The sequence below is a fragment of the Mustela nivalis genome, assembly GCF_964662115.1.
Source record: "Mustela nivalis genome assembly, chromosome: 1".
NCBI classification, from domain to species: domain Eukaryota; kingdom Metazoa; phylum Chordata; class Mammalia; order Carnivora; family Mustelidae; genus Mustela; species Mustela nivalis.
In genome coordinates, this window is record NC_139020.1 from 117,579,949 (window position 1) to 117,605,678 (window position 25,730).

The 25,730-nt window shown below is 43.6% G+C and overlaps 2 protein-coding genes across 7 annotated transcripts in view; one reads left to right on the plus strand and one right to left on the minus strand.

Moving 5' to 3' along the window:
• On the minus strand, positions 1-25,327 carry LOC309856988 (uncharacterized protein). Of its 3 annotated transcripts, XM_082718808.1 has the most exons (5): positions 25,218-25,327; positions 24,701-24,806; positions 13,461-13,588; positions 880-931; positions 1-196 (listed from the first exon to the last, which is right to left on the minus strand). In XM_082718808.1, exons 1-5 carry the CDS (start codon positions 25,286-25,288, stop codon positions 26-28), a joined length of 528 nt encoding a protein of 175 aa, XP_082574934.1. In that variant the 5' UTR covers positions 25,289-25,327; the 3' UTR covers positions 1-25. The 3 variants fall into 3 exon arrangements, 1 of the variants encoding a protein (XP_082574934.1); XR_014307429.1 differs by lacking the exons at positions 1-196; positions 880-931; positions 13,461-13,588 and adding exons at positions 15,501-15,781; positions 21,485-21,638; XR_014307430.1 differs by lacking the exons at positions 1-196; positions 880-931; positions 13,461-13,588 and adding an exon at positions 15,507-15,781.
• A 126-nt stretch (positions 25,328-25,453) lies between these two features.
• ROPN1 (rhophilin associated tail protein 1) overlaps positions 25,454-25,730 on the plus strand; it is a 28,570-nt gene continuing 28,293 nt past the window's right edge. For 2 of the 4 annotated variants that reach the window (XM_082698245.1, XM_082698242.1), the window contains exon 1: positions 25,454-25,676. The gene's annotated coding sequence lies outside the window, so the exon portion shown is untranslated. The remainder of the gene's footprint in view (positions 25,677-25,730) is intronic. The other 2 variants (XM_082698244.1, XM_082698243.1) reach the window with 2 other exon arrangements.

Genomic DNA, 25,730 nt, shown 5'->3' on the forward strand with positions numbered 1-25,730 from the left:
GGTGAATTTAAGGAAAGAAAATAGTCTAAGAGTTTCCATTACTATGACATGAGTGTACCAGTTTGAAAGTGGTGTTTTTTGTATCTCTATACAACATGCTTGATACTGGAGACTTAGGAGGACAAAGGTTGAGAACAAAGGAAGAATGCCACCTCACACAACTTGAAACAGGGTCATCGAGGCTGTTCTGGACCTTCTGCAGAGAAATTAAAGAGGCAGATAAAATCCCTATGTCCCCTCCATTTGGCTTATTTTTTTCCAATCTTATCTTCTTCAGATGACTCTTTCCCATACCCTTCCTGTCTATCTTTCCCATAGCCATCCCTGTCTATCTTGTCCTGCCTACACACATACTCATGCTTCACCTCTTGCACAAGATTCTACATTTCATTCTCATTTATCCAGCAGTCCCTGCCTTGAACCCATCCCTAACTTTCTGCTCAAAGGCACAGACACTGCTAGTTACCTACCCCAAATCCATACCTCCTCACTATGAGAATGGCCATATTATTCAGAAGAGCAATGTGCCCAGCTAAAATGCTCACCTGTCCCAGTTCCTTTGTAATAGGGGTGGTCATGTAATCCATTTCTTGTCATGAGATATGACTCAGAAAGAGTCAGCTTGGGAGTTGGGGAAAGTATTTGCCTTCTTCATGCAGACCCTCCCTTTCTCTCCCACATGCCTTTCTCCTTTTTCTCTCCTTTCTTCCTTCCTTCCTTCCTTCCTTCCTTCCTTCCTTCCTTCCTTCCTTCCTTCCTTCCTTCTTCTTTCTCCTGTCTGGTCCACAAACAGGAGGCAGAAGATAAAGCAGCCATCTTGAGGCCAGGAGGCAACAAAGCCATAAACTAGGGATGATGGAGCAGAAAGAAAAAAGGAACCTGGGGGACTGATGCCATCTTGGAGCTATTGCACAGTCTTGGACTTCTCTCTCTGTGAAAATAATATGCCTCCATTTAGTTAAAGCCCTAGAGTCAGGTTTATTGATGAGTAGCATAATGCAACTCTTTGTCATACTCCTACTCTTCCTTCTACCTGGAAAATTGCTTTTTCCTCACCCCATAGGCAGTTTTAGATGTCCTATGCTTTCTCCAAAGCCCACCTTAAATCCCACCTCTTTTTGGAAGGCATTCTATGACATCTCTCTCATAGTCACATAGGGCACAACTGAAATCATTAAAATAGCATGCATGTATCAAGTCTGCTTGATGTCATAAATATTTATGTATGTTTATTCACAAATACCCCTGCTAGGTTGAGATCTGCTAAAGGCAAGGATTATATTTCACTCATTTTGAATGTCCTGCAGCACCCAGCACATTGCCCAGAGCAGCCACTCAATAAAGGGTTGTTTACTTTGATTGGAGAAATGCTCCTTCCTTCCCAAGTGTATATTATGGGTCAATTTAAAACACCTGGCTTCTATGTAGATAGGGTGAGAAAGTTAGCCAGTGGGAAAAGACTTCAGAAATCCCCATCATATTTTCACTATGTTTTGACAGTTTTGAAACTGTGCAGTCTATTGCTGATGGAAAGCCCAGATGTATAAACTAAGTTCAAAAGAAGGGATGGAAAGGAGATGATATTTAAAGCAAGGCTGGACCTACATACCATCAAAATAGCATGCTGGTTTCACCAAACTCAACTTTAAATCTGTATCTCCTGAAGGTAGACTCCTATCCACCGAAGTTAATGTATTACATTATGATTCCAATAGTTGATTTAATTTATGTTGTTTGATAAGAAGTTCTTGAGCATCTACTATGTGCCAAGCCTAGAGTGACCAATCATCCCACTTTGCCTATGACAGAGGGGTTTCCTGAGATGCAGGACTTTTTAATAGTAAGACCAGAGAGTCCCAGACAAACCAAAATGGCTGGTTTCCAAAAAGCTCTGTGTTTGATGGTGGATACAATGCAGTAAAAAAAAGACAGAAATTGTCCCTGCCCGTAGGGATCTCTATAGTCTAGCGGGCTTTTCTTTGTGTGTGTGTGTTGGGGGGGGTGGGGTTCCCAGCAATTACAAATAGTTTTGTAACTATTTAACTATATCAAGTCATTCATGTTAGATTTTATTACACAATAATCAAGTCCATCCAACACTTCCAGGTGCTAACACACAAATCTCTCAGCACAGCTAGCTGTCTGTGCGGAAAGAAGATGAAGGACTTTGGAATAGGAGAGTAAGCAGAAGTTCAGTTCATGAATGTGATCATTGTTCTGCCGGCTGTGAATTCCAACCAACTTTAATCACAGCCTGAGCCAGTTGTCTGTTGTTCTTGGATCAGCAGGCATACTCTATCTTCGGGTTCTCAATCCTCTTTGTGACACTAATTTTGACCTGTTGGGTGGAACAGTGACTTCTTTGGAAAGGCTGAGAGATCTGAACCTTTCTGGGGGAATGTGGAAGTAATCTGACTGTGGCGTCTACTGATATGACTATCACAGCTAGCTAGGACGTGACTTTTTTTCCATCATTGTTCCATTTGCAATCCTCCTACAACTGTATGCTGGGTTAAAGAGAAAAACTCCTCTACTCTTGCGTCAAAGGCCTATGGATGATTTAGTTTACCTTGTCAACCCTTCTTCCAGATTGGGAGTATGAATTTAACAATCCAATGGTCCTATTCCCCATAATCACCATCCACTCAACAAGGCTGAGGGTCCTGGTTCCTCCATTCCAAGAACCAGTGGAATACTTCTGACTCTATGGGGGGCTTTTCCCCTTTCAGTCCACAGACTTCCATTCTGGTAGGCTTTAATAACAACTACCAGTTGGTTTTCTACACCATGCTAGTCATTTTTATATCCATTATCCTATTTAAACTGCATAACAATTCAAATTGTTATTTGAATTGTTATTCCCACTTCCAGATGAGGCCCAGAAAGGTTAGGCTACTTTCCCAGGGTCACATATTATACATGGACAAAGTAGAATTTGAATCCTACTCTGTCAGACTCTTCTGAGTTGGTTTGATGACCAGAAAAGGAACAGATCTTGTATGCTTGAAGGTAAGTGTGAGAATGTCTGCAGGAAGAAAAGCAATTTAGTGTCTGTTGCTTTCTAAATCTTGCCTGGGGAGGGGGCGGAGAGAATGCTGCAAAGCAGAAGGAAGGCTGGACAAAAGCCCTGGTCTACTGCTCTGCATTAGATCAAATGTAAACCTAGTTTGTAGCTATATGTGAGTTTGTGCTTTGAAGCAATAAGAAATAATTTTAAAACTGCCTGAGAAGGTTTTTTTAAGGGCAATTTTTTTTTTCAACAAACAAAACTAAAATGCTTAATTTCATTTCCATGGAACTTTTTATGGCAAAGATGCTCTAAGTAGCCTAGAATTACCCTCTGGAAAGATACAGATCAGAGAAGGGAGGGCATCCTCCTGGTCAGCTTTGTCATTGAAGCGCAACCTTGAGGGGCTAAGAGCCCAACTACATCACTACCCATATGATCCACCAATGCAGTGGTGGGATGGTGCAGGGATCCCAGTAGGAGTGTTTACAAATGAGTAAAGGGATGCCTAGAGTCATGTGTCCCTAGTTTCCAGCAAACCACCTGATTTATAGCAGGTGCTCTATAATTTTATTGAATAAATGAACAAATAAATAAGCTAAGTGGTTTTTCAGAAGGTCACACAGCAGGGACAAAACTCCAATGTCCTAAATCTTAACTCGATCCTTGATCTATTTACATCATCCTCTAGGTGAGCTTGGCCAACTTTAAAGTGGATATTTGGATGTCAAAATGAATAGGGCACTGTGCCTACCTTAAGCAATGTCAAAAATTAAATTAGAGACGTGGAAAAGATGGGATTGGTGAAGCCCTCCTGCTATCCAGATGCCAGGACCATTCATCGTGGTTGGCTTGATTTCTAATGAGCCTCTGCTCCCCTCAGCAGTCCCTTCCCTCTTTCATACAATGCACAGTTCACATTACAAAGTCAACAGTTCCTTATCATGTGTGGTCATTCACCCTGTTGTTGTCTCTCCCTGGTGATTGTTTAATCTGGCTTCCCCACCACATTTCTTGGCTGCCTGCTCACTCCTGCCCTGTCAGTCAGGTTGTACTCAGGGAATATAAAGGCATAGAAAGCATTTTGAAGTCAATTATAACTGATTGGGTGTTTATCTACTAGTGTGGATTATCTCCATTCCCTATATAGATACACAGCACAGGCTATTTGAACAACAATCCACACATTGGGGGACCTTCTAAGATTGGTACTCAGCTCTCCATTGTCCGTGATAATAGAGGGGTGAGGAGTGTGGATACACAGAAGATACATTTTAAAAAATCAAGGTATAGTTTACACCTGTTCTAACTGTACATTTTAATGAGTTTTAAGGTATTGTATATCTGTGCGACCATCACTGTAATTGAGACAAAGCACATTTCCAGCATCCCAAAACATTCTCTTGTGCCCCATCTCAGTTAATCTTGCCCTCTCTTGACCCCAGCCAACCAACAATCTACTTTTTGTCCCTATAGATTAGATTTGTCTTTTGTAGGGTTTTCATATGAACAGAATCATAGAGAATGCACCCACCAAAGTTATTTTTACTTGACTTTGGAATAGCTTCTCTGATTTCCTTCCCAGTGATGTCTGGTTCAGGCTGATATTAAAATGAGTTCATGTTCCCTACACCCACAGTGATTTGACAAGGTGGGCAGAGCTAGGATTTGGAAGAAATCTGAGAGGTAAGAAGCGGAGGCCGGTGAGAATATAATTGGCAATGAGAAGAATGTTGGCTCTTAACGGCATTAGTAGAATATGACAAAGAGTGTGTGCCCACTTTGTGCCCTGAACCTATTTTCAATGTCACTCAATACAGCTTTTCCTACACCTAACTGCCTAGGAATTTTGTGCTCTTTGCCTTGAATGGGCACTTTATTTGGAAACTCCAGACTCCAGCCAGACCCTCTCAGCCACGGAGTCATTGCACCCTCTGGTGTAAACCCGGGGATCTGTCACCCCTGTGGCCTGAGGCATTCCCACCTCCAAGGCCATCTATTGCCAACCACAGGGCACCATCCCCACCCCCACCGCCCCAAACCCCCACCAGGCTTTAGATTCCCCTGGCCCCCTCAAGCAAGAATCCAAGAGTAGGGAAGTGTCAGACTCCCTCCAGCTGCTGTTGGGTTCCTGGGTCAGAGGCTGAACTTGTGAATACATGAACATAGAGGAATACCAAGAGATTAACGGCTTGAGAGAAGACAGGAACAGAAGAAAGGAAATCCCAGAGAAGACAGAGCAAGCTAGACATGAAAGATGAAGAGGTGAAGGGCAGAGGCACAGCCCCAAAAACAAAGCAGTAAGCAATAGAGGATGGATTTTTTTTTTTTTCCATCTAAGCGAAATCCTAAAAATTCACTCCTCTGGTGGGGGGGGGGAGATCACTCCTCTGCCCAAAATAAGTAGATTCAGACCCAAGCTATGAGAATCCTTGAAAAGTGGATTTTAACATGGAAATCCTGATGAATCTTTTAAACAACTAGTATCCCACCCCCGCCAGGTATTGCTGGACCAGCTTAATCTCTTTAAATCTCCAATAACTTCAACTATGGTGTTTAAAGTCTCATAAATCTGCACTAGCTTAAAATAGGGAAATATAAATCATGTTCAGGAGCTTAGGGGTAGGGACAGAAGATGGGCACCCTAATGCCATTTAAAACCACAGCACAGGCTTTTCATCAAATTGTTCCAAGAGAAGCTGAAATGGAAAATGCTCAGGTTTCTGAGTTGTGGTTCCATACGTTCTCAATTTGTTCTTTTTCCTCCTTTTTCAGGGGGTGGGGTGGAGTGCGAGGGAGTGTTGACGAGCTGTGTAGCTGGAGAAAAAAAAGTTGTAAAGACCTATCTTGCTTAGTCCTATTTTTACACAAAATAAAACCCAAAACAAACAACAACAATTTTTAAAAACTACTGCCAGAAGTCATTAGCAAACAGCACTATTTCTAGTAAGGCACCAACAAAAAATGATGTCTGGTTTTTGTTAAATGATTAAATTCATGCCAGAAAGTAAAAACTGTGGATACGCTTCTACTAGTAATGGCTACTTTTTCTTTTTCATTCCTACTATATGCCAGGCCCTCCCTGAGTGAAGAGGGCTTGATATCCTCTCTAATTAAATCCTCACAGCAGCCCCATGAGAAATACTATTCTCTCCGTTTTATAGATAAGGAAACTGAGGTTCAGATTGTTTAAGTATCTCGTCCAAAGTCACCCTGCTGGTAAATGATGGAGCAAAAATTCAGACCCAGGGTTTGCTTTGGAAGCCCTGATCTTATTTACAGGGCCACCTCTCTTCTGTGGTGTAATGGAGACAGCCCACAGACCACCTGGATGAATCCCAAATAACATATTCTGAGATCGAATGTGCTTTCATCTCTTTCTGGACCTGGTCCAATGACCTTTTCAAACCCCAAAGCCTTAGAAAAGTCTGCTCTGTTAACTGAATCTTTACTCAAAGTTCAGACCCTGTAGAGAAAATCAGTTTCCCCACTTGACGTTGCCTTCTTCAAATCCCAATTTTCCTGCACTGATGTACTACCAAGGGATACTGGGAAAAGCTCTGAACTGTAGTTTAGAGTTCTTCACCTACTAAATAAGCATCTAGAAGACCAATGCTCTGGGTTGTTGGGAGGATTAATATATAGGAACACAGTCTGGAGATGGCAAAGGCCAGGCAATTGCTGGGTTTTACAATGATCATGGTACTTTAAATATAAGAAGGAGTAACAGCCCCACTAAAGTCTAGCTTCACAGGAAAGAGAGAAGAGAGAAGACATTTGAACCACTGGGATGAAAGTCGGAACTCTTCAAAACACTCATGAGTGAAAGACATGCATTTGGAAGAGGGAAAATATACGTCTTTCTGCCATCATTTCCCAAACTGTTTTATTATTGGGGGCTATTAATAGATGTTTTCTCAGAAGGTCTATGGTCAAAAAAATTTGGAAAACTCCATTTCTCAGAGATCACAATGCACCTTATTGTATTAAAGATCCTGAGAAGCCTTACCATAAAATAGTCTCTGATTTACCCAGCAATTCCTAAACGCATGACCATAGGAACTTGAATTTTGGGTTTCCATCTCTCAAGCATCTCCCAGAACACCATGGAACACAGTTTAGGAGATGCTACTCTCCATAAAGATGGCTCTCCTAGCCCCCATGAGTACAACATCTTCGTCAACTCTTTCCTTCTAAATTTCACATCACATCACAGTGAGGAGATTCCCCAACACCTGTGACCATGTTTGCACAATACCAGGCCTGCGCAGAGGACAGTACGCATAGCACACCCCCAGATCTCTGGATGCAGGCCGCACTGCCTTAGACGAGAAGACAGGAATAAAAGGAAGTGTGGCTCTCTTCAGCAGCTCTCCGGCCATGTGTGCATAGTGATGCTAAGAATCCTGGAGAATTGTCTTAGTTTGGGGTCCTCTAGAAGCCGACCTTGGAACAAGGATTTGAGAGCAAGTAGTTTATTTGGGATTTAATCCAAGGAAATACCAGTAAGAGAGTGAGGAAATGAGTCAGGGAGGGGAAGACAGCCAATAAAAAGTGAATCATGAAGCCAACCACACAGTGGACAACTATTGCTTAATCTTGCTGGGGCATGGTATAAAACGTACACCTCAGAATTACCCCTCTCAAAGGATGAGGTTGCCGGGATATTTATGCATCAGCTCCCATCACTTATTGGTTGAAAGATGCTCTGGGGGATTGGGGGTAGTTCATCTTCCAGAATGTCTGAACTGCCATGGATCTCAGGCCTCGTGACCTTCCAGGTTTCCAGATGCTTGGCCCTCAAGCACCAAGATGCAAATACTGGCAGGAGGAGGAGGTGTGGAGCACACTGAAATGGTAAGGCCTGAGTGATATGGATCTGCTTCTGTGTCTCTTACACTTGCTCCATATTTCCAGACAGAAACCAGATTGGAAAGAAGTTAAGTGTACCTTTACCCCCACTCCGAGTAACTGTTCAGGTATTTTTGAGGTACAATACAATGCTAAATGTGAACTTGAGCCCATAGTCCCAGGCCAAGATGACTGAGCCAAGGACACAGGTGGCCACTGCCTCCTCTTTCCCCTGAGGCAGTGTCTCTCAGACTTTCTTCTGGCTCTACATCATTGCTATTTCTCATTATAAGCAGTGATTCTCAAAAGCCAAAAGTAGGAGGAAGCCACATTCCCCCAGAGGTGGTACATGGGAATCTGTCTTGTTACTGGCAATAACCCTCTACCCCTACAGATTTTCAAGTCCAAGGGAAGTCTCTTATGCACTCAAGAGCTTTTCTCTTGTTTCTCATCTCTGTTCCCACTTATTTTTTCTGGGACCACACTGATGTCTGTACCAAGGCTGGTTGGTAGCTGTAGGAGCTCCTAGAGCTATAAACCTCAAGGAATCCATGGTCCTATACTCCCCAGAGTCCGCCCTGGTTAAAGTTTTACTGAGTCTACATGCAGTGGGGACACTTCACCTATATAGAACACTTACCCCAGGGTTACCAAGCACCTCTGTTTATGTTCCTCTGCTCACAACAGCAGTCGTGAGATCCTATTCTTCAGATCCTGCTTGAGTTGTTAGAACTTGGCTCATCATAAATACCCAGGAGAGACACCATGCCCCCTCCTCATTCGCCCCTTTTTCCCCAGAAACTTAAACAAAAACCTTCCCTCTTCCTTTAGGCAAATCAGCCCCCTGGCACACCTGCCAACTTTTTTTCAGTGAGATAGGAATCTCCTTGAGGTTCCAGATCAGACAGCTATAAATCGTCTACATTGTAGTAGCTACATAGGGGAAAGTCACTCAGTGAGATTAAAAAAAAAAATTGTTTTCTATATGTTAATGCACCTCTGAGCCCAAATGGCTGATGATGTCTTCATGGGACTCCAGCTGAAGTTTGTTCCCGTTATAAATAATGAAAAACTCATGGATCCAAGAATCTCAGGGGTCAAAGGAAGAAGCTAAAATTACGCATAAGTGATATAAAATCTAGAACTATATAATTTCTAGAACAAAACAGGAAAAAAAACTTTGCAACTTTGGGGTAGACAAAGATTTCTTAGTATACAGAAAACAGGAACAAATTAAAAAAAAAATAGAGTTGATAAATTGGACCTAAACCAAAATTTTTAAATGTTAGTCTTTGAAAGATGGTTTTAAAAAATGAAAAGTTATGCCAGAGAATGGGAGACATTATTTGCAATACACAAATCTGGCAAAGGACTTTTTTCCAGAATAAAGAATGCTTACAACTCAATGATTAAAAATACAAACAAAACAATCTTACTGTGGGTGAAAAATTTGAAGCAACAACTCACCAAGGAACATATATGAATGGCTAATAAGCACATAAGAAAAGTTCAACATCATTAGTTGGTATTGTGTATTAGTCACTATACCAATTAAAACCACAATGAAATACCATTACACACCCATTCACATGGTAAAATATTTTAAAAAGCTGACCATACCAACTGTTGGCAAGAATGTGGGTCAACCAGAACTCTTTTAACAATGCTGTTAAGAATGTAAAATTGTACAAGCACTTTGAAAAAGTGTGTATCAGTTTGTTTGTTTGTTTGTTTGTTTTTAGATTTTATTTGTTTATTTGAGAGAGAGAGAGAGAGAGAGCATGAGAGGAGAGAGGTCAGTGGAAGAAGCAGACTCCCTGCCGAGTAGGGAGCCTGATGTGGGACTCGATCCCTGGACTCCAGAATCATGACCTGAGCTGAAAGCAGCTGTTTAATGAACTGAGCCACCCAAGCGCCCCTGTATCAGTTTTTTAAAATGTTAAGCATCTACCTGTCATTTGATCCAGTCGTTGAACTTCTATATATCCAAGAGAACTAAAGCAAACATGAAAGTTTTTACATGAATATTCATAGCCGCTTTAATCATAATAGCTCCAAACAGAAAATAAGTTAAATGTTTTTCAACAATTGAATAAAATGTCATATATTCATACAGTGAAATACTATTCAGCAGTATAAAGGAAAAAAATTATTGATATGTCAATAAGATGAATGAATCTCAAAATAATTATATTGAGTGAAAAAAATTCAGACACAGAAAAGTACCTACTGTAAACAGAACATCTAGATGGCCCAGTTGGATGAGTGTCAGACTCCTATTAAGGCTCAGGTCATGATCTCAAGGTCATGATCTCAGGTCATGATCAAGCCCTGCAGCAGAATCTGTGTTCAGGGTGGAGTCTGCTTGAGATTCCCTCTCTCCTTCTCCCTCTGCCCCTCATCCCTCTTGCGTGCTCTCTCTCTCTCAAATAAATAAAATCTTTTTTAAAATCCTATTTATACAGAATTCTGGAAAATGCCAACTTCCCTATAGTAACAAAAAGCAGATCCATGGATCTGTGGGGCAAGGGAAAGAGAGAAAGGTGGACTGCAAACATGAACAGGGAATGTTTGGGGGATGATGGAAATGTTCTAGGTGTTGACTGTGCTGGTGATTTCCCAGGGGTATGCATCTGTCAAAACTTATCAATTGTATACATTTTGTCAAACTGTATACATTTACAACATGGCAAAGGGAGTTAAAGAAGGGAGGGAGTTGGAAGCTAAGAGCCCTCATGTCCTCAGCAAAGTTCAGAGAAGACCTCTTTATTGGGTGGGAGGGTGGATAGGAGGCTGCAGAGTGGACTGAGAGCCAGCCAGCTGCACTCAGAAGAAGGGAGATCTCTTCTGCCCTTGAGGACCACTCATTGGTGATCAGTCAGAGCACTTGTGAGCCCTGCACACATCCTCCCTGACTGAAAGGCTTTCCCCTCCTGGGAAAACAAGCCCCTCATTCACTCTGGTATGGCAATTCTAAAAAGCAATCGAAGACCTTAAAATCCAGCAAGCTAACCCTTGGGTATATACCTGGGGAAGTTCTCCTAGGAACACAAAGAGGTGTACTGAAGGAAGTTCACTGCCACACCGTCGGGGGTAACCTAGGTGTCCATCTCTAAGGAATGTACAAGTAAAACGTAGTATCTGAATACACCAGGATAATGAACTAGATTTACACACAGCAATCTGGATTGATCTCAAGAACAGAGTTGAGAGGAAAAAGTAAAACAGAATTAAATTCATATTTATATATTACACACCCACATAAAACAGTCTTGTGTATTTTTGTAAGGGTGCTCATATAGCTAAATAAACATGTCAGATGGATTGGAAAGACTATATTAAATACATTTGAATGGATGCCTAGGGGAGGACAATGAGATTGGGAATGGTGGATGAAGGGAAAAAACAAGAAAGCAAACATATTTTTCTTATAAAAAGAGAGTCCTTCCATGGATACATGGACAGATGATTAAATTCTGTGAACTGAGAATGGGATTAATACAAGCATATGCACCTGAATTCCAAAGGATATAAGAAGAAAACAGTTACAGACAGATGATCAGTACACACGTACACATGTACACACACACAGATACACACACACACACACAGGCATACACACATGCTGCTTCTGTGTTTGTTTCCATATTCAAAATAAACTATACTACCCGTGAAGTACATTAGTTTCCTATTGATGTTGCAACAAAGTATCACAAATTTAGGGGCTTAAAACAGGATAACTTCAGTGTCAGTTCAGTGTTGGTAGGAAGCCTAACACAGGTGTCACTGGGCAAAAAGCAAAGTGTGGGCAGGGCTTTCTGGAGGCTCCAGGGGAGAATCTGCTTCCTTGCCTTCTGCTTCTGCAGATGCCCTGCATTCCTCCACTCTGGGCTCCCTTCCTCTGGCTTCAAAGCAAGCAAAGGTAGGTCTAATTCTTCTTACATTCTTTCCCTGACTCTGACCTCTTCTTCTGCCTCCCTTTTCCACTTTTCAGAACCACTGTAATTACATCGGGTTTACCTGGGTAATCCAAGATAATCTTCCTGACAATCAGCTGATTAATTCCCATTTGCCACATACGGTAATAGATTCATAGGTTCCAGGGATTAGGACATGGACATTTTGAGATCCATTATTCTGCCTATCACACCTTTTACATATGGCAAAGAGTGAAACCACAAAACCACAAACTCTTTCTTATTGTGAATCGGTTATTTAGCCAAGTAACAAAAAAACTCTTGAGTCCTACTATGTGCCAGATCTCTGTGGTGAGACCTAAGGTTACAGTTTGGGTCAGAGATTGGGAGTTTGGTCATTTTTTCTTCTCTTTCCAACAAAATTCCCATCCTGGCTTATTTTAGTTAAGGAATAAATGAGAAGTAATCCGATTAAGCTGTCCTCATTACACTAAATGACTGGCCTATAGAAACCCTCTAGAGGACACATTTACATTCTTTTTAAAGGAGCACCCTAACCCAAGGCTTCTTAAACTTTCATGGGCATACAAGTCACACGGGAATTTCGTCACATGCAATTTTGATCCAGGTGGCCTGGCATGGGATCTGAGCCTCTGCTTTTCAGACAAGCTCCCAGGTACTACTGCCACTGTCTATCCAGGAAAGCAGGTGGAGGAACAAGCCCTTAACTCAAGTATGGCTCTAATCCTAAGCAGTCTTCAGTCTGATCCTGCCACTAATTCATCCTGAGGAAGGCTTACCTCCAAAGAGGTAATGGTAGTCAATAAGTCAACCACAGCATCACACTTTGTCACTATGACCAAAGACCCACAGCAGAGGACACAGTCTGTCTTCTGGTCATAGTGTCCTGCAAGGATGGTTTCTGACCAAGACTCACATTCATCCCAATACGGGGAGGAGTGGGGGTTATATTTTACAATCCTTAATATAATAATGAATCTCCAGGACTCCTAGGACAACATCCAAGGCTTATACTCCCCACCCCCGGGCAGTGACTAAGTGACCCAGGACCCAAATTCATGCCTATTCTTGAAAATTTGTAAGGTTCGAATTCTTTCAGGACTCGCCTACCAGACAAGGTAAAAAAGGCTGATAAGATTCAACTTGATCTCTCTAATGGGGATTCAGTTTTATAGACTTGCTCCTTTGTGGAGTGAAGGCGTGACATGGGCAGGAGGGCAGAGTAGAAGCAACAGAATCTCTGTTAGGTAACTTCAAGAGTCTTTACAGGGCTGATGAAACTTTAGTTAAGCTTATGGACCAATGGGAGGACACATCACGGCCTGAAGTCAATTGATAAGGTAATTTGTGTGGTAAAAGGAGGCAAGTTCCCATATATACCACATGGCTCTTCTTGATTAATGAGTTTGGACAAAATTCCCTGATAGTACACTTCTGAATATGAATGTACTTGGGTATACTCTTCCCTACACCCTTGTTTCAGTCTCAGAAAGAGATCACTTGAGAAAATGAAGCAAAACCAGATCTACAGTTCCCTACCTTCTATTTGCAAGATAACTAGGTATATCTCATCTTCTTGGCAGAGTGTTTTTGTGGCGCTTCCCTCAATGCCTCTTTGAGAACCCTCCATTTCATGTTACCTATGGGCCTCCTTCCTACCTTACCTTGGGTGGGTAATTGCTGAAAACTCTCCTGCATGGCCTAATGCGGCTGGACCTCCCTGATGCAAACAGCACAGATCCAAACTTGGCAGTTGTGCAACAGAAAGCTGGTAAAAGGTATGACTCTGCAACTGAAAGAAAGCATACTCTGGCTAGAAAAGGACTTAAGGCAACCCATTCAACTAGCATCTAAGCTGGATATTCTCTAGCAGAGCTGTTCCCTATTGTAGAACAGGTTGAATTAGGCGTTACTCTTCTCTCCAAGCCCAAGAATTCATCCAAGGATTAAGGTGTCGAATTTTATACCTGGCAGCAGCTTTTAAGACCCAGTCTACATATACCGCTGTAAGGAAAAAGACAAAGAAGTCTAGATAAGGGAAGAAAATCATTCAAGCTCAAATGGTCAGTTCATAGCAGAGTCTATAATCAAACCCAGCTCACAGAGGTCAGGTAAGTTTGAGGCCGTATGCCTCATTGATGGCAATGCTGGGACTAGATTTGCCTCCAACTTCAAGACTTTTTTTCCATGACAGCCTCCCTCAGCCACAGCTAGAACACCCTTTCCCCACCCCAGTTATGGATTCACTAATGCCTTTGAAGAGATCCAGCTTGGGTGTTGGGGAAGGGGATCAGTGGAGCTACCTGGGAATGCTACTGATCGCACCTGGTCTTCTTGGCCAGAGTCCTATTTACCTTGCCACCTAATTCCATTTTTTATGGCTTAAGCTTTTTAGTTCTTCCCCTACCTAATCTCTCTCCCATGCACGATTACTATCTTGCTATTTCAGGTTTCTGTCCGGCTGGGTAAAATCTTCAGTCTTTGTCCTGGCACTGGGTTTTTCTCTTTGGATATCATGTCGTCTGCCTGGGGGGCCGGCTTACCTTCCTACCCCTCCACTGGCAGCTCACGCAGTTCTTCCCACAGCTCCACTTTCTACCACCGTCATACTTCCCACTTCCTCTCTCCCTTCCACTTCCCTTGGAATGACGGCTCCTGACTTTCTGGTCCCCACCCAAACTGGATGGCTTTTCTCCCTCTGCTTAAGGTGGGGGACAAGCCGTGAAAGCCCCAAATGCCATCTTTCATCTTATTTCCTATTTCTAGCACATATCCTATTTATAACTCTGCCTCCCTCTTAGCGGATTGACACAGCATTCTGCTTGGTTCCCAGAATAAATGCAATTCAAGAATAAGAGACAAGTCCAGGCTCCCAGGATTCTTCTGCAGTCAGGCATTGGTTAGGAGTTTTTTTGCCAGCATTTGAGAAATGTCTCTGATGGCAGCTGTGCTTCTCTGAGCCTATCTTCCGCTATCCTGGAAATTCCTTCCATACAGGATTTTCTTCCTGGCAGATTTCCCTTCCTGATTATGTCTAGACCAAGCTTATATTAAAGGTAGGTGTTGTTCCCTTAACATACATTGACTATACCATCAAAGATACTTAAGAAATATTCGTTGGGTGAACGAATGTTGGTATATTAAGAACAGGTCATAATTGGGTTTGTGGAATGCCAATAAAGAATTATAGCTGATCCAGAAAGTCAGCAATACATATAAAAATTCACATTTATAAAACAAAACCCAGTTTCTTATTCCACCCAATGTCTCTGGTGTCCCCATCACCAAATCATTATAAAACCTGAAGGAAGGAGCAACATTGATAGGATGTCTTCCACTATTAGGAATTGTGCTTTGCTTAAATTATTTCATTTATTGTACAACCTCTGAAACAGGATTTTCATCCCCATGTGTAGGTAACAAAACTGAGGCTCAGGTAGGGGAGCACTCTTTGCCCTAAAAGAGTAAGTGGATTCAACCCGTCTATCTGCCTTCAAAGCTCACTTTAAAAACCGAAAGAGAATGCTCTCAACATGGCATCTCGGGTTCAGCCTGTGTCTCCCCGCCTAGTTCTTCCTGGCTTGACACATAGTAGGTGCTCAAGCAAAAAATTTGAATGGAATGGTCAGATATGCCATTTCGACTTAATTTCCTTTTTTTTTTTAAGATTTTATTTATTATTTGACAGAGATCACAATTAGGCAGAGAGGCAGGCAGAGGGAGAGGGAGAGGGAAGCAGGCTCCCCGCTGAGCAGAGAGCCTGATGTGGGGCTTGATCCCAGGACCCTGGGATCATGACCTGAGCTGAAGGCAGAGGCTTTAACCCACTGAGCCACCCAGGCGCCCCCATCTTAGTTTCTTAACATGGTATTCTAAAATTCTGAGCTTGAGAGAGACACTTCAGAGGAAATCCACCCTCCAGCTTTAGAAGGTTATCAGATGAGGACACACAGGCCAACATTCCGTCTTCACAAGGCAAACAGATCTGGAATGAGAGCAGAACAGGCAGGGTTTAGGTGAGAAATAAAGGAAAACTTATAAGACATCAGAGCAGGCCACCACAAAAGACCATATATTTTGTCTGCCCCATCTCTCTGGGAGTAGCTGCTGGGAAGACTTTGCCTCTGAGGGTCCACAGGGGCACCAGGAGCTTCTCTCCTGCATTTGCTGCTGCAGAAACTGTCCTCATTCAGTGGCATCCTCTTCATAGTAACATGGAGTTGTTAGTTCCCTTGATTGCTCTGGGATGCGTAGCTTTAATTGTATCCTTGCTTTTATGTAGAGAGTAGAATCATTTTCCCAAGAGGATAGCTAGGAAAACCCATTGCCAGCCATGGAATACAAATAGGAGCCTGCTGAAAATGCTGCTTCATGGGTGGGCACAGGGAAAAGGAGATGAGGGAGGACAGCTCTCTCCAAAGGTCTGGGGTTGATGCATAGAGGCGTTGCCACCCCAATGAACTCTCCTAGGGCTAGAAATAGCAGCTGTGTTATTATTCATAGGAAGCTGCCTGGAAACTGCACAGGAAATTTCCCATGCATGGGAAATTGCGTGTGAGGGAGGGTTTGTGTACTGCTGAAAACCCACCATCCTCCCCCCAGAAAGCTGTTCCTCATGGATAAAAGAGCTTCTGTGGGGTAGCACCACTGCTGACATAATGATCTATTGACTTCCTCAATTTTTTATGCATGGTTCTCTATCACTAAGGTCATATTGTATGTAAATTTTGTAATCTACCTCTTCTAGTTAACATTGTAATTTGTAAGCCTTGGGGGGTGAAGGGTGCAGTGAAATCTTGTCATTTTGCAGTGGAGGGTGACATCAGGCAGAATTGGCAGCAATGACCAGTACTGCTGGGTTACCTCCTGGGAACTTGAGTGGTTCTGTCCTACTAGGGGTTGGTTCACCCATTTACACAACTTCAGGGAGCAGTGGGCAGTAGTTGGTTCTAGGAGGTAGGATTAAAAGATTTTGGCTTTTTTTTTTTTAATCTTCTTTCAATTTCTTTTATTTTCCAAATTTCATAAAAAAAAAACCAGTATGACTTTTATAGTCAGAAAAAATTATTTTAAGTGTTTCCTCCTTCCGCTGCCAAGAAGGCAGCAAGGCATCAGAATCTGAATCAGCTTAGTGAAGAAGCCACACAGGCTCATCTTATCATGCCTTAGGCTCCCCATCTGTGAAATGGAATAGTCACCCTGGACCCTCCCGTAGTAGAGACTATAACACCATCTGTAACCTATACAGAAGGTGACGTCACCCTTGGATAAGTTGGAGAGAGAAGCAGCCCATTTCTGGGAGGTGGCTGAGCTTCATGATCTACTGCTCCCCATCCCTCCAAAGACCCCAGGTCTGTCAAAAGAAGATCATTCATTCACCTTATTTGTGGTCAAAATCTCCCAATTTAGGCACTGTTGAGAACAGACTGGAATCCAGGTATCTTTAGATCTTGAAAAAAGGGAGTCAAGCCACCCTCTTTTCCCACTGTCTATTTACAGGGCTATCATTCATTAGGTGTAAGAGACATGGTGCCTAGGGACCACAATACTTTTAGAGGTCCGCAGAAATGTTCTAATGGATATTATAGTTGTCATTCTGTCAACACAGTCATAAAATATAAGCTTTCATATTTTTTTGTCATGAAGGCAAAAGTGCTTACGGCCCATGAAAACCATAATGTGGCCCTGATTAGTCCATATCAACCTCATATTTTCCAAGCCCTTCCATGAAGTCAAGGTAGATTGTGGAACGCTTACCACTCCTCTCTAGTCATCTTCTTCATCTTTCTAGTACAAAAAATGAAAAAAACAAAACAAACAACAACAACAAAAAACCACCCAGAACTTGGGTGTGGATTTTTGGCATGAAAATAACTAACGCTTAGGTCAGACTGAGACCCCACAGCAGAATTAGGCAGATGAAAACATATTTAGCAGACAGCAGAAGAAATAGCTTTTTTAATTGCCCACACAAACAACCATTACAACACAGGAAGGATAAGAAGCAATAACTCTAAGAAATGACTTGGCATTTTCCCCTCTTCTTAAGAATGATTACCCCTCATTCCTTAGGATGAGGTGTCTGTGAAATGCAAATATCCTCTTTAATAACTCCGGTCCTTCTTTTCAAATTAGAGTTATAAATAAATAAGTACAATTTGCAAAACCATTTGATTACATCCCTGTACTTTCCCAAGATTCCCTAGGGAGGCACTTACAACAATTTTTGCATCATTAAATATTTAAATAGAAACTCGAAGTGAATTGTGGGACAAAATGGCGTTTACGAAGCACACATTTGGGCACAATGCAGCACCAAGTCTTAGACTCCGGCAGCAAGTAGAACATTTGGTCCCTGCAGACCAGCAATAGAATAACTGAGTTCTGAAGGGAGAGAGTTCAGAAGGGAGAGCATCTTGCTTTCAAGGAAGGACGCCAGTGCGGAAACCCCTAGTTTCACTCTGAGTCCCTCATTCAGGAGCCACGAATACACAGAATGCCACCAGAAACCAAGAAGTGAGAACACAAAGCCGCCGAGCAGCCAGTCTCATGTCTCAAAGCCCATGCCTCCACTGGATTTAAAACGTGGTATAAAAGTTGATTCAAATCACTCCAAACACCTATGGTATGAAATTAAGTAATTTAAATTCAGAACACTTTGTTTATGAAATCAGGTGATTTTTCAACACATTTTACCATGATTTTCCTTGGCAAATATTCATTGAGACCGCTGTACACCAAGAGGCTGTATGTGACATATTAAAATAGCCTCCACCCACAGGAGTTTACGATGTGTTTGGGAAACACAGGAGATTCTAGATGTAAATGGATCACAGCAGTATCAGGAGTACACCCTGAGTGACATGGGAGCAGTCCCGGCTGTAAGTTGTGTGTGGGCACAAAGGGAAAGGCGAATCCTCAAGTGACTGCCGAGGCACTGAGGATCCAGCAGGAAGCAGATGGCACACTCAAAGGATTTAACTAGAGAGAGTTTAACTAAGGAAATACTGACTGAGGTGTGGGCAGAACATAAGCCAACCCAGCACAGTGGTGAATGCAGGGACTGGCAACAGTGGGAAGTCATTGCCACCATTGGCCTGAAGGCATAAGGCAAGGATGGTGTCTCTGGAGCCCCACAAGGGTGGGGACAATAGAAGAGGAGATGCTCTAAGTGAGCTGAAGCTGTAGATGGACAGGAAGCTCAGGTTGAGTTTGGGAAGCAAAGACCCAACCTGCAGTCACCTGCAGATACCTCCCACAGGCCAATCCCAGCCAGGAACTAGAGGGCAAAGGAGCCAGGAGACACAGTCCTGGGGCATAGATAAGGAGAGAGAAGAGCAGAGTGTGGATCCAGAGGGACTAACCCAGCTTACAAGCTGGACAACATGCTACAAGCTTTAAGAGAAAGGGGAGATTTCTTGCCATAGAAGGGGAAGGGCATCTGAGGCAGAGGAAGCCAGGCATATATATAGGAAATGGGAATTTTTAAATTTTTTTCTCCCAGGAAGTAATGTATATAAAGTGCATTTTCTTAACCAACTGAGCCACCCAGGCGTCCCATAAAGTGAATTTTCTTAAGAAGAGTTAGGCTATAACATTCAGGAAACATGGAGGAATGGACACAAAGCAGGGTTTCTCTGTCTCAGCACTATTGACATTTGGGGCTGGATGAGGCTTTGTTTGGGGACTTCTCTGAGCACTGTAGGATCTTTAGCAATATCCCTGGCCTCTACCCCCAGATGCTGGCACCCACTCCACGGTGTGGTAACCGAAGTTATTTTCAGACACTGACCAATGTCTCCTGGGGGGCACAAAATTGCCCCTAACTGAGAATCACTGGGGGAGGAGAGGAAAGAGAGTTAAGAAGGTAGAAAACTACTGAAACAGTGCAGGCAGGAGACACTAAGGGCTTGGAACCAGTGTGGCTCAGTGATGTTGACAAGGAAAGGACCAATGCCACAGACCCTGTGTAGGGGAAGCAGACAGGCTGCATGAGGAGGGCAGAGGGGGTGTCGGAAAGTGACTTTGGTTTGTAGCCTGGATAACAAGGAGGATGATGTCTCTACTGGCAGAGCTAGGAATGTGTGAGGCTGGCCTTGGGGAAGGATGATGTCTTCTGTGAACTTGTTTGAAGGAAGCCTGGGGCGTTTAGACAAGGGACTAAGTTGAGAAGGGAGGCTGGGACTGGAGGTGCGAATTTGAGTCATCTACAGAGAGACAGGCTTCTCTCCTCCTATGGATAGAAGTTCTCTGGGAGGAAGGTGGAGAAGCCAACCAGTGAAGTTTTCTTTTTATTTTTCTTTTTCTTTTTTTTTTTTTTTTTTTTGGCGAGGGACATGGTGATGTGCATATTTAGAATAAAGTTAGATGGAAATAGCAGGCACCAGAGGCAGGAAAACCAGGCAGTTTTCTGTGGGGAAGGCAGTTCAGCCTGTCCCTCTCACCAGCCCATCCACCCCAGGGATACGTCTACCACAAGAGATCTCCTTTCTCTAATGTGGGAGCAGACCTGAGGAGAATCAACAGTGCCACAGAAGCCACAAATGTCAAGACAAGAGCAGAGCCTTTTCCACCCCCTGCTCCCACAGAGTTAATAGTCCTTTATCTTCTTAAATCACTCAAATCCTGAAAGAAGTCGACTTTGATTAGGTGGACATTTTCACTGACATGGACCAGTTTGTTCTTCCTAAGTGAGGAAGTGTTGTTCCCCTAGAGTCCTGAGGGAAAGTTTACACACAGAGGCAGCCAGAAGACCCAAGGATCCAGACCAACAAAGGGTAGCCATACTTCTCTGTCAGTCCTTCTCTCTGAAGAAAGATGGTGGACCTTCATGTGTTTTTTCCCCTTCACAAAGATACAGTTTGTGGTAAGCAGAATTTAAGATGGCCCTCAAGATTCTAGCCCCTAGTGTACACCCTTTATATAATCCCACCCCTTTGAGTATGGGGTGGACTATCAATCCCAGGATTAAGATTATGTGGCAAAAGGGAATTTCCAAATGTAATTAAGGTCTCTAATTAGTTGACTTTGGATTTCTCAAAAAGGATATTGTCCTGGGCCAGCCTGACCTGATCCGCTGAGACTAAAACCAACTGAAAGAAAGCAAACAGCCATGTTGTGAGCTCTCATGAAAGAACTGCATTTCTGGGACCAGAGGGAGGTTTGTAGGAGCTGAAAGTGATTCCTAGCCAACAACAAACAAGAAGACAGGACTTCAGTCCTATAACAACAAGGAACTGAATTCTGCCGACAATCGGTGAGTGTGAAAAAGAACACCAAGCCTCCTGCAAGCTCATAGCCTCAGCCAATACTTATATTTTAGCCTGGTGAGACCCTTAGCAGAGGGTCCTGCCCTGGGGGCACTAAGACGATACATATGTGTTGTTTTAGCTACTATGTTTGTGGTAATTTGTTATGTAGCAAGAGAACAGTAATATATAAATGAAGAGAGACTATGTCCACAGGGTGGCCTGGCTCCATGAGGAGACTGAAAACCACACCACACAGCTGAGCTCCATAAGTATGGGGGACCTGGGAGGACTGGTGGCGGTGTGACCCTTGCTGTTCCCTGGTCCCAGCTTCCCCATGATCCTAGCAGGCCATAACTCATTTCCTCCTAGGAAATGGCCAACTCAAGATCTGAAAAAGTGAACCGCAAGATAAGCCACACAGGATAGGCAGAACTTACCATCTGAGCTGAGATGGCCATGGCCCTAAGGCAGGTCAGGAATCCTACCCCTGCTGCCTGATCCGTCCCTTCCTTGGCCAAGTATAACTTTAGCCCCTCAGATACTGAGCTAGCAAAGCTGAACAGACACTGATGTATCACTTTTCAGGAGGGCCTTTTAGAAGCAGGAAGGAGAAGGAAGAAAGGTGGAAGAAAAAAAGAATTTTATTCAGCAAACAAATATTTATAGGGTTCATTACATGTGTAGCCCTATCCTAGGCTATCCTAGGCCCCAGCAACAGACAGTGAATAAAACAAAAACCCATGCACTCCAGTGAGAGAATATAGACCAATTAATAAAACAAAAATTGGGGGTACCTGGGTGGCTCAGCCATTAAGCATCTGCTTTTGGCTCAGGTCATGATCCCAGGGTCCTGGGATCAAGACCCACATCAGGCTCCCTGCTCAGAGGGAAGCCTGCTTCTCTCCCAATCCCCTACTTGTGTTGTGTTTCTCTCAGTCAAATAAATAAATCTTTAAAAAATAAAACAAAAATTTAAAAATATAGTATGGAGTGATACTGAAGCAGAGGAGGAGCTGGAAGGGTGTAGGGTTTGGAAAGGGATATCAGGAGTAGAGTTTGGAGGGGTGCCTGGGTGGGTCAGTTGGTTAAACATCTGCCTTGGGCTCAGGTCATGATCTCTGGGTCCTGGGATTGAGCCCTGGAACTGGCTCCTGCTCAGTGGGGAGTCTGCTTTGCCCTCTGTGCTCTCCCCCTCCCTAATAAATAAAATCTTTTTTTTTAAAGGGTATAATTTGGGACATATTAAGTGTGAGAACTCTATTGGACACTCAGTGATGTTATCAAGTAGAGAATGGGATATTCTAGTGTGGAGCATGGGGAAAAATTGGGGCTGGAGATATAAATTTAGTATCTAAAACACAAGACCAGATGAGATTAAAAAAAGGAGTACATGTGGATAAAGAAGAAGTCCAAGGGTAAATCCTGCAACTCTCTGACGTTAAGGTATCACAGAGAGAAGAATGAATCAAGGTCAGAGATCAGACTCCTATAACAAAATACCACAGACTGGGGGGCTTAATCAATAGACATTAATTTCCCACAGTTCTAGAGGCTGGAAGTTCAAGATCAAAGTTCTGGCAGCATGGTTCCTGGAAGGGCCCTTATCAAGATTTGCAGAGAGCCACCGTCCTGCTGTATCCTCACATGTCAGAGAGAGCAAGCTCTGGTCTCTCTGCCTAAAAGGACACTAAGACCATCATAGGGACTCCACTCCCACGACCTCATCTAAACCTAATTACCTCCCAAAAGTCCTCCTGACAAATACCATCACACTGGGGCTTAGGGCTTTAGCATATGCATTTGGGAGAGGGAGCACAAACATAGAGTCCTCAACAACTAGCAAAAGAGACGAAAAGGAAGAGGCAGTGAGAAAGGAGCAAAACCAAGAGTGTGTGATGTCCTAGAAAGGGTTTCAAGGATTAGAGACCGATCGTCAGGGTTAAGTGTTGCTGACGGTTGAGTTGAGGCTAAGAGATAATCTTCGATTTAACATCATGTCATTTTGGGATCTTGACAAGAATAGTCTCAGTGAGTGATGAGACTGAGAGCCTGATTCAGGTAGATTCAAGAGAGACTGGAAAGAGAAATTAGAGGCAGCAAGTGCAGACAACTCTTTAAACGAGCTTTGCAGTAAAGGGGAGTAGAGCAGTGGGATAAAGCTGCCGGGGAAGATGATGGGAGAAATTAGAGCATACCTGGACATTGATGTGAATGAAGGGAAAATGAAATCATGAAAATGTATACAGTCAATTCTCAATTACACAAGAAAATAGAAATAGTGTGACCCATTTGATGAGTTTACATAGATTTTATTTAATAGCTGAAACATAAGAGAGAACATATAAATTCTGAAGCACAATGAACACCCACAAAACCACCAATCTCACAAAGAACCGGACCACCACCAACCATTTCCATTTATGGGCTCCTTGCTCTCCCACCCTAGGCCTCTCAAAAGAAAGCAGCTTCCTGAATTTTGTGGTTATCATTTCCTGTAAAGTCATATTCTCTTCACCATAATCTGTTGCATTTATTACTAATAGATCAAGGATGACCTCACCTTTGTCCCTCAACCTACCTTCGGCAGACATCAGATCACCTTGGTCAGTATCACAAAATTCCTGCCACACTAAAAGTCCATTTCTCATCTTATCTCCAGCAGGCCACTGCTTTACCAGAAACACTCCTTCTTTAACATGAAGATCATTATTATTCATTCCTCTCTGTATAACGTCCTCCACATGAAAGCAGGAAGAGATAAGCACAACTTCTTCCCTCCTATGACACAGAATGGACCCCACTGGGGTCTTTTTCTCCTGGAAGAGGCCCCTGCAGCACTCAAACCTCCAGCCTTGCCCTAGTCCTAAGGCAGATGCCAATGCCTGGTAGACCGTTCATACAAGCTCAGGAAGACAGGTGATGGCCAGTGGTTAGGTTCCTTTTATCCCCAAATCAGCTATGGGCAAATGGCCATCCCCAGATCAGCCAGGACTCTCCAGGTATACAATGAGGACCTGCAAAACTTTGACAAATGCCAACAGACTGAGCCCTTCACAAATGGATGACCGCAGGTTCTGAAAAGCCTTCTGCATACATAAGCCAAACACCCAGCCTCCATGTCTACTCGCTGATGCTTGAAATTGCTTTAAGGAGAGACAACGGCTTTCATCTCACAACTGGAGAAAGCTTTGAAGGCCCTGGATGAACTAACTCAATGATTTAGACTAGCACACACTAGTGTGTAAAAGGACTGAAAGACCTGATGATGCAAGGGCCACTTTAAAAATGAGTGTTAAGTGACAACAGCTGTAGCAGGAAAAGATGGGGCTTTTCTTGCCTCCTTGGGAGCTTTAAAAAAAATCTTGAAATCAGAAGACCTGGAATCAAATTTGTCGCTACTGCCAGCTGTTGACCACAGTCAAGTTACTCAAATTTAAGTTTTGAACCTATTTTTTGTTTTTAACCTTGTTGCTTTTTGTTTTGTTTTGTTTTGTTTTTTAAGTAGACTCTAGGCCCAGCAAGGAGCCCAATGCAGCAGGACTTAAGGCATGACCCTGAGATCAAGACCTCAGAGGAGTAGAACACCTCAGGAACTGAGCCACCCAGGCGCCCAGAACCTATTTCTTATTTCTAAAGTGAAGGTTAATACCTACCTCCAGAGTTACTGTGTGAGACTTTAATGCCATGCTTCTTGGCGAATATCTTCCTTCTTTCCCTGTGGCCTCAGGCATCTCGAGCTCTGTGGATTCCACACTAACTCTGTCCCCTGTTTTAGCATTATAGAGATTAAGAGAGGGGAATCTGGAACCATGCAACGTGGTTCACATCCTAACTCTACCACTTCATGTGATCTTAGGCAACTTACTTGACCTCTCTGTGCCTTCTCACCTGTAAATACGGAGATCGTAATAGCACTTGCCTCACGGGGAGATTGTAAGAGTTAATACGTGTCATGCACTTAGGAATCATTTGGGCACACACACAAAAGCACTGCAAATGCTGGCTACTATTATTCGCCTGCCTCCTCCTCACCTGCCCACACTCCACAAGCCAAAAGATCATTTTAAGCTCCTCCACTTCCACTCTCTAATATACAAAGCCCACTGTAAACTGCCACTTTGCCAAAGCCCATTGTAAATCCCCCAGGTTTCCTAACGCCCCCGCCCTAACCTTAAACAACCCGGCCATCCGGTCCTCCCACCCCGAGCAAAACCCCGACAGTTCCCGGTGGGTTCGAACATTCCGCAACCCAATCTCTGCGGGAAGCCCTAGGAGGTAGGGTGGGAGGGAACAAGGTGGGACGGGGCGGGGCGTGACGGGGTGGGGCGGGGCGGGGTGGGGGGCGGCTCTGTGACGTCGCGCCCGGGCCCCACCCCCGCGGTTGCCAGGCAGCGCGGCCCGCGTCCAGGTTGCCAGGCGAAGGCCAAGAGCTAACAAAGCCCGATTGGTCCCACCCCACCTCCCCGGTCCCTTGAGCCCGAAGCCGGTACCGTCTTTCCCCGCCCGGGTTCTGCGGCTCTCCCCTCCGCCAAGGGTGCGTGGGACTAGCTCTGTCCCCACACCTCCTGCCTGAGGCCAGACGCGAGGTGTCGCCTCGTATCAGACAGCCGGTTTGGGAGCGAGCCTCAGGTAGCTACCCTAGAGGGGAAGTGGATGGAGGGAAGTGCTCTGAGCGCCTCCAGG

Excerpts from the sequence above, each read along its gene's own strand:
- LOC309856988 (XM_082718808.1), bottom strand. The coding sequence starts at position 25,288 with ATGTTCGAACCCACCGGGAACTGTCGGGGTTTTGCTCGGGGTGGGAGG. Across the intron at positions 13,589-24,700 it reads CTCACACAGTAACTCTGGAG|TTGCAGAGTCATACCTTTTA; the intron begins GTAGGTATTAAC and ends GCTTTCTTTCAG. Across the intron at positions 197-879 it reads AGATGGCATCAGTCCCCCAG|AAGGTCCAGAACAGCCTCGA; the intron begins GTTCCTTTTTTC and ends ATTTCTCTGCAG.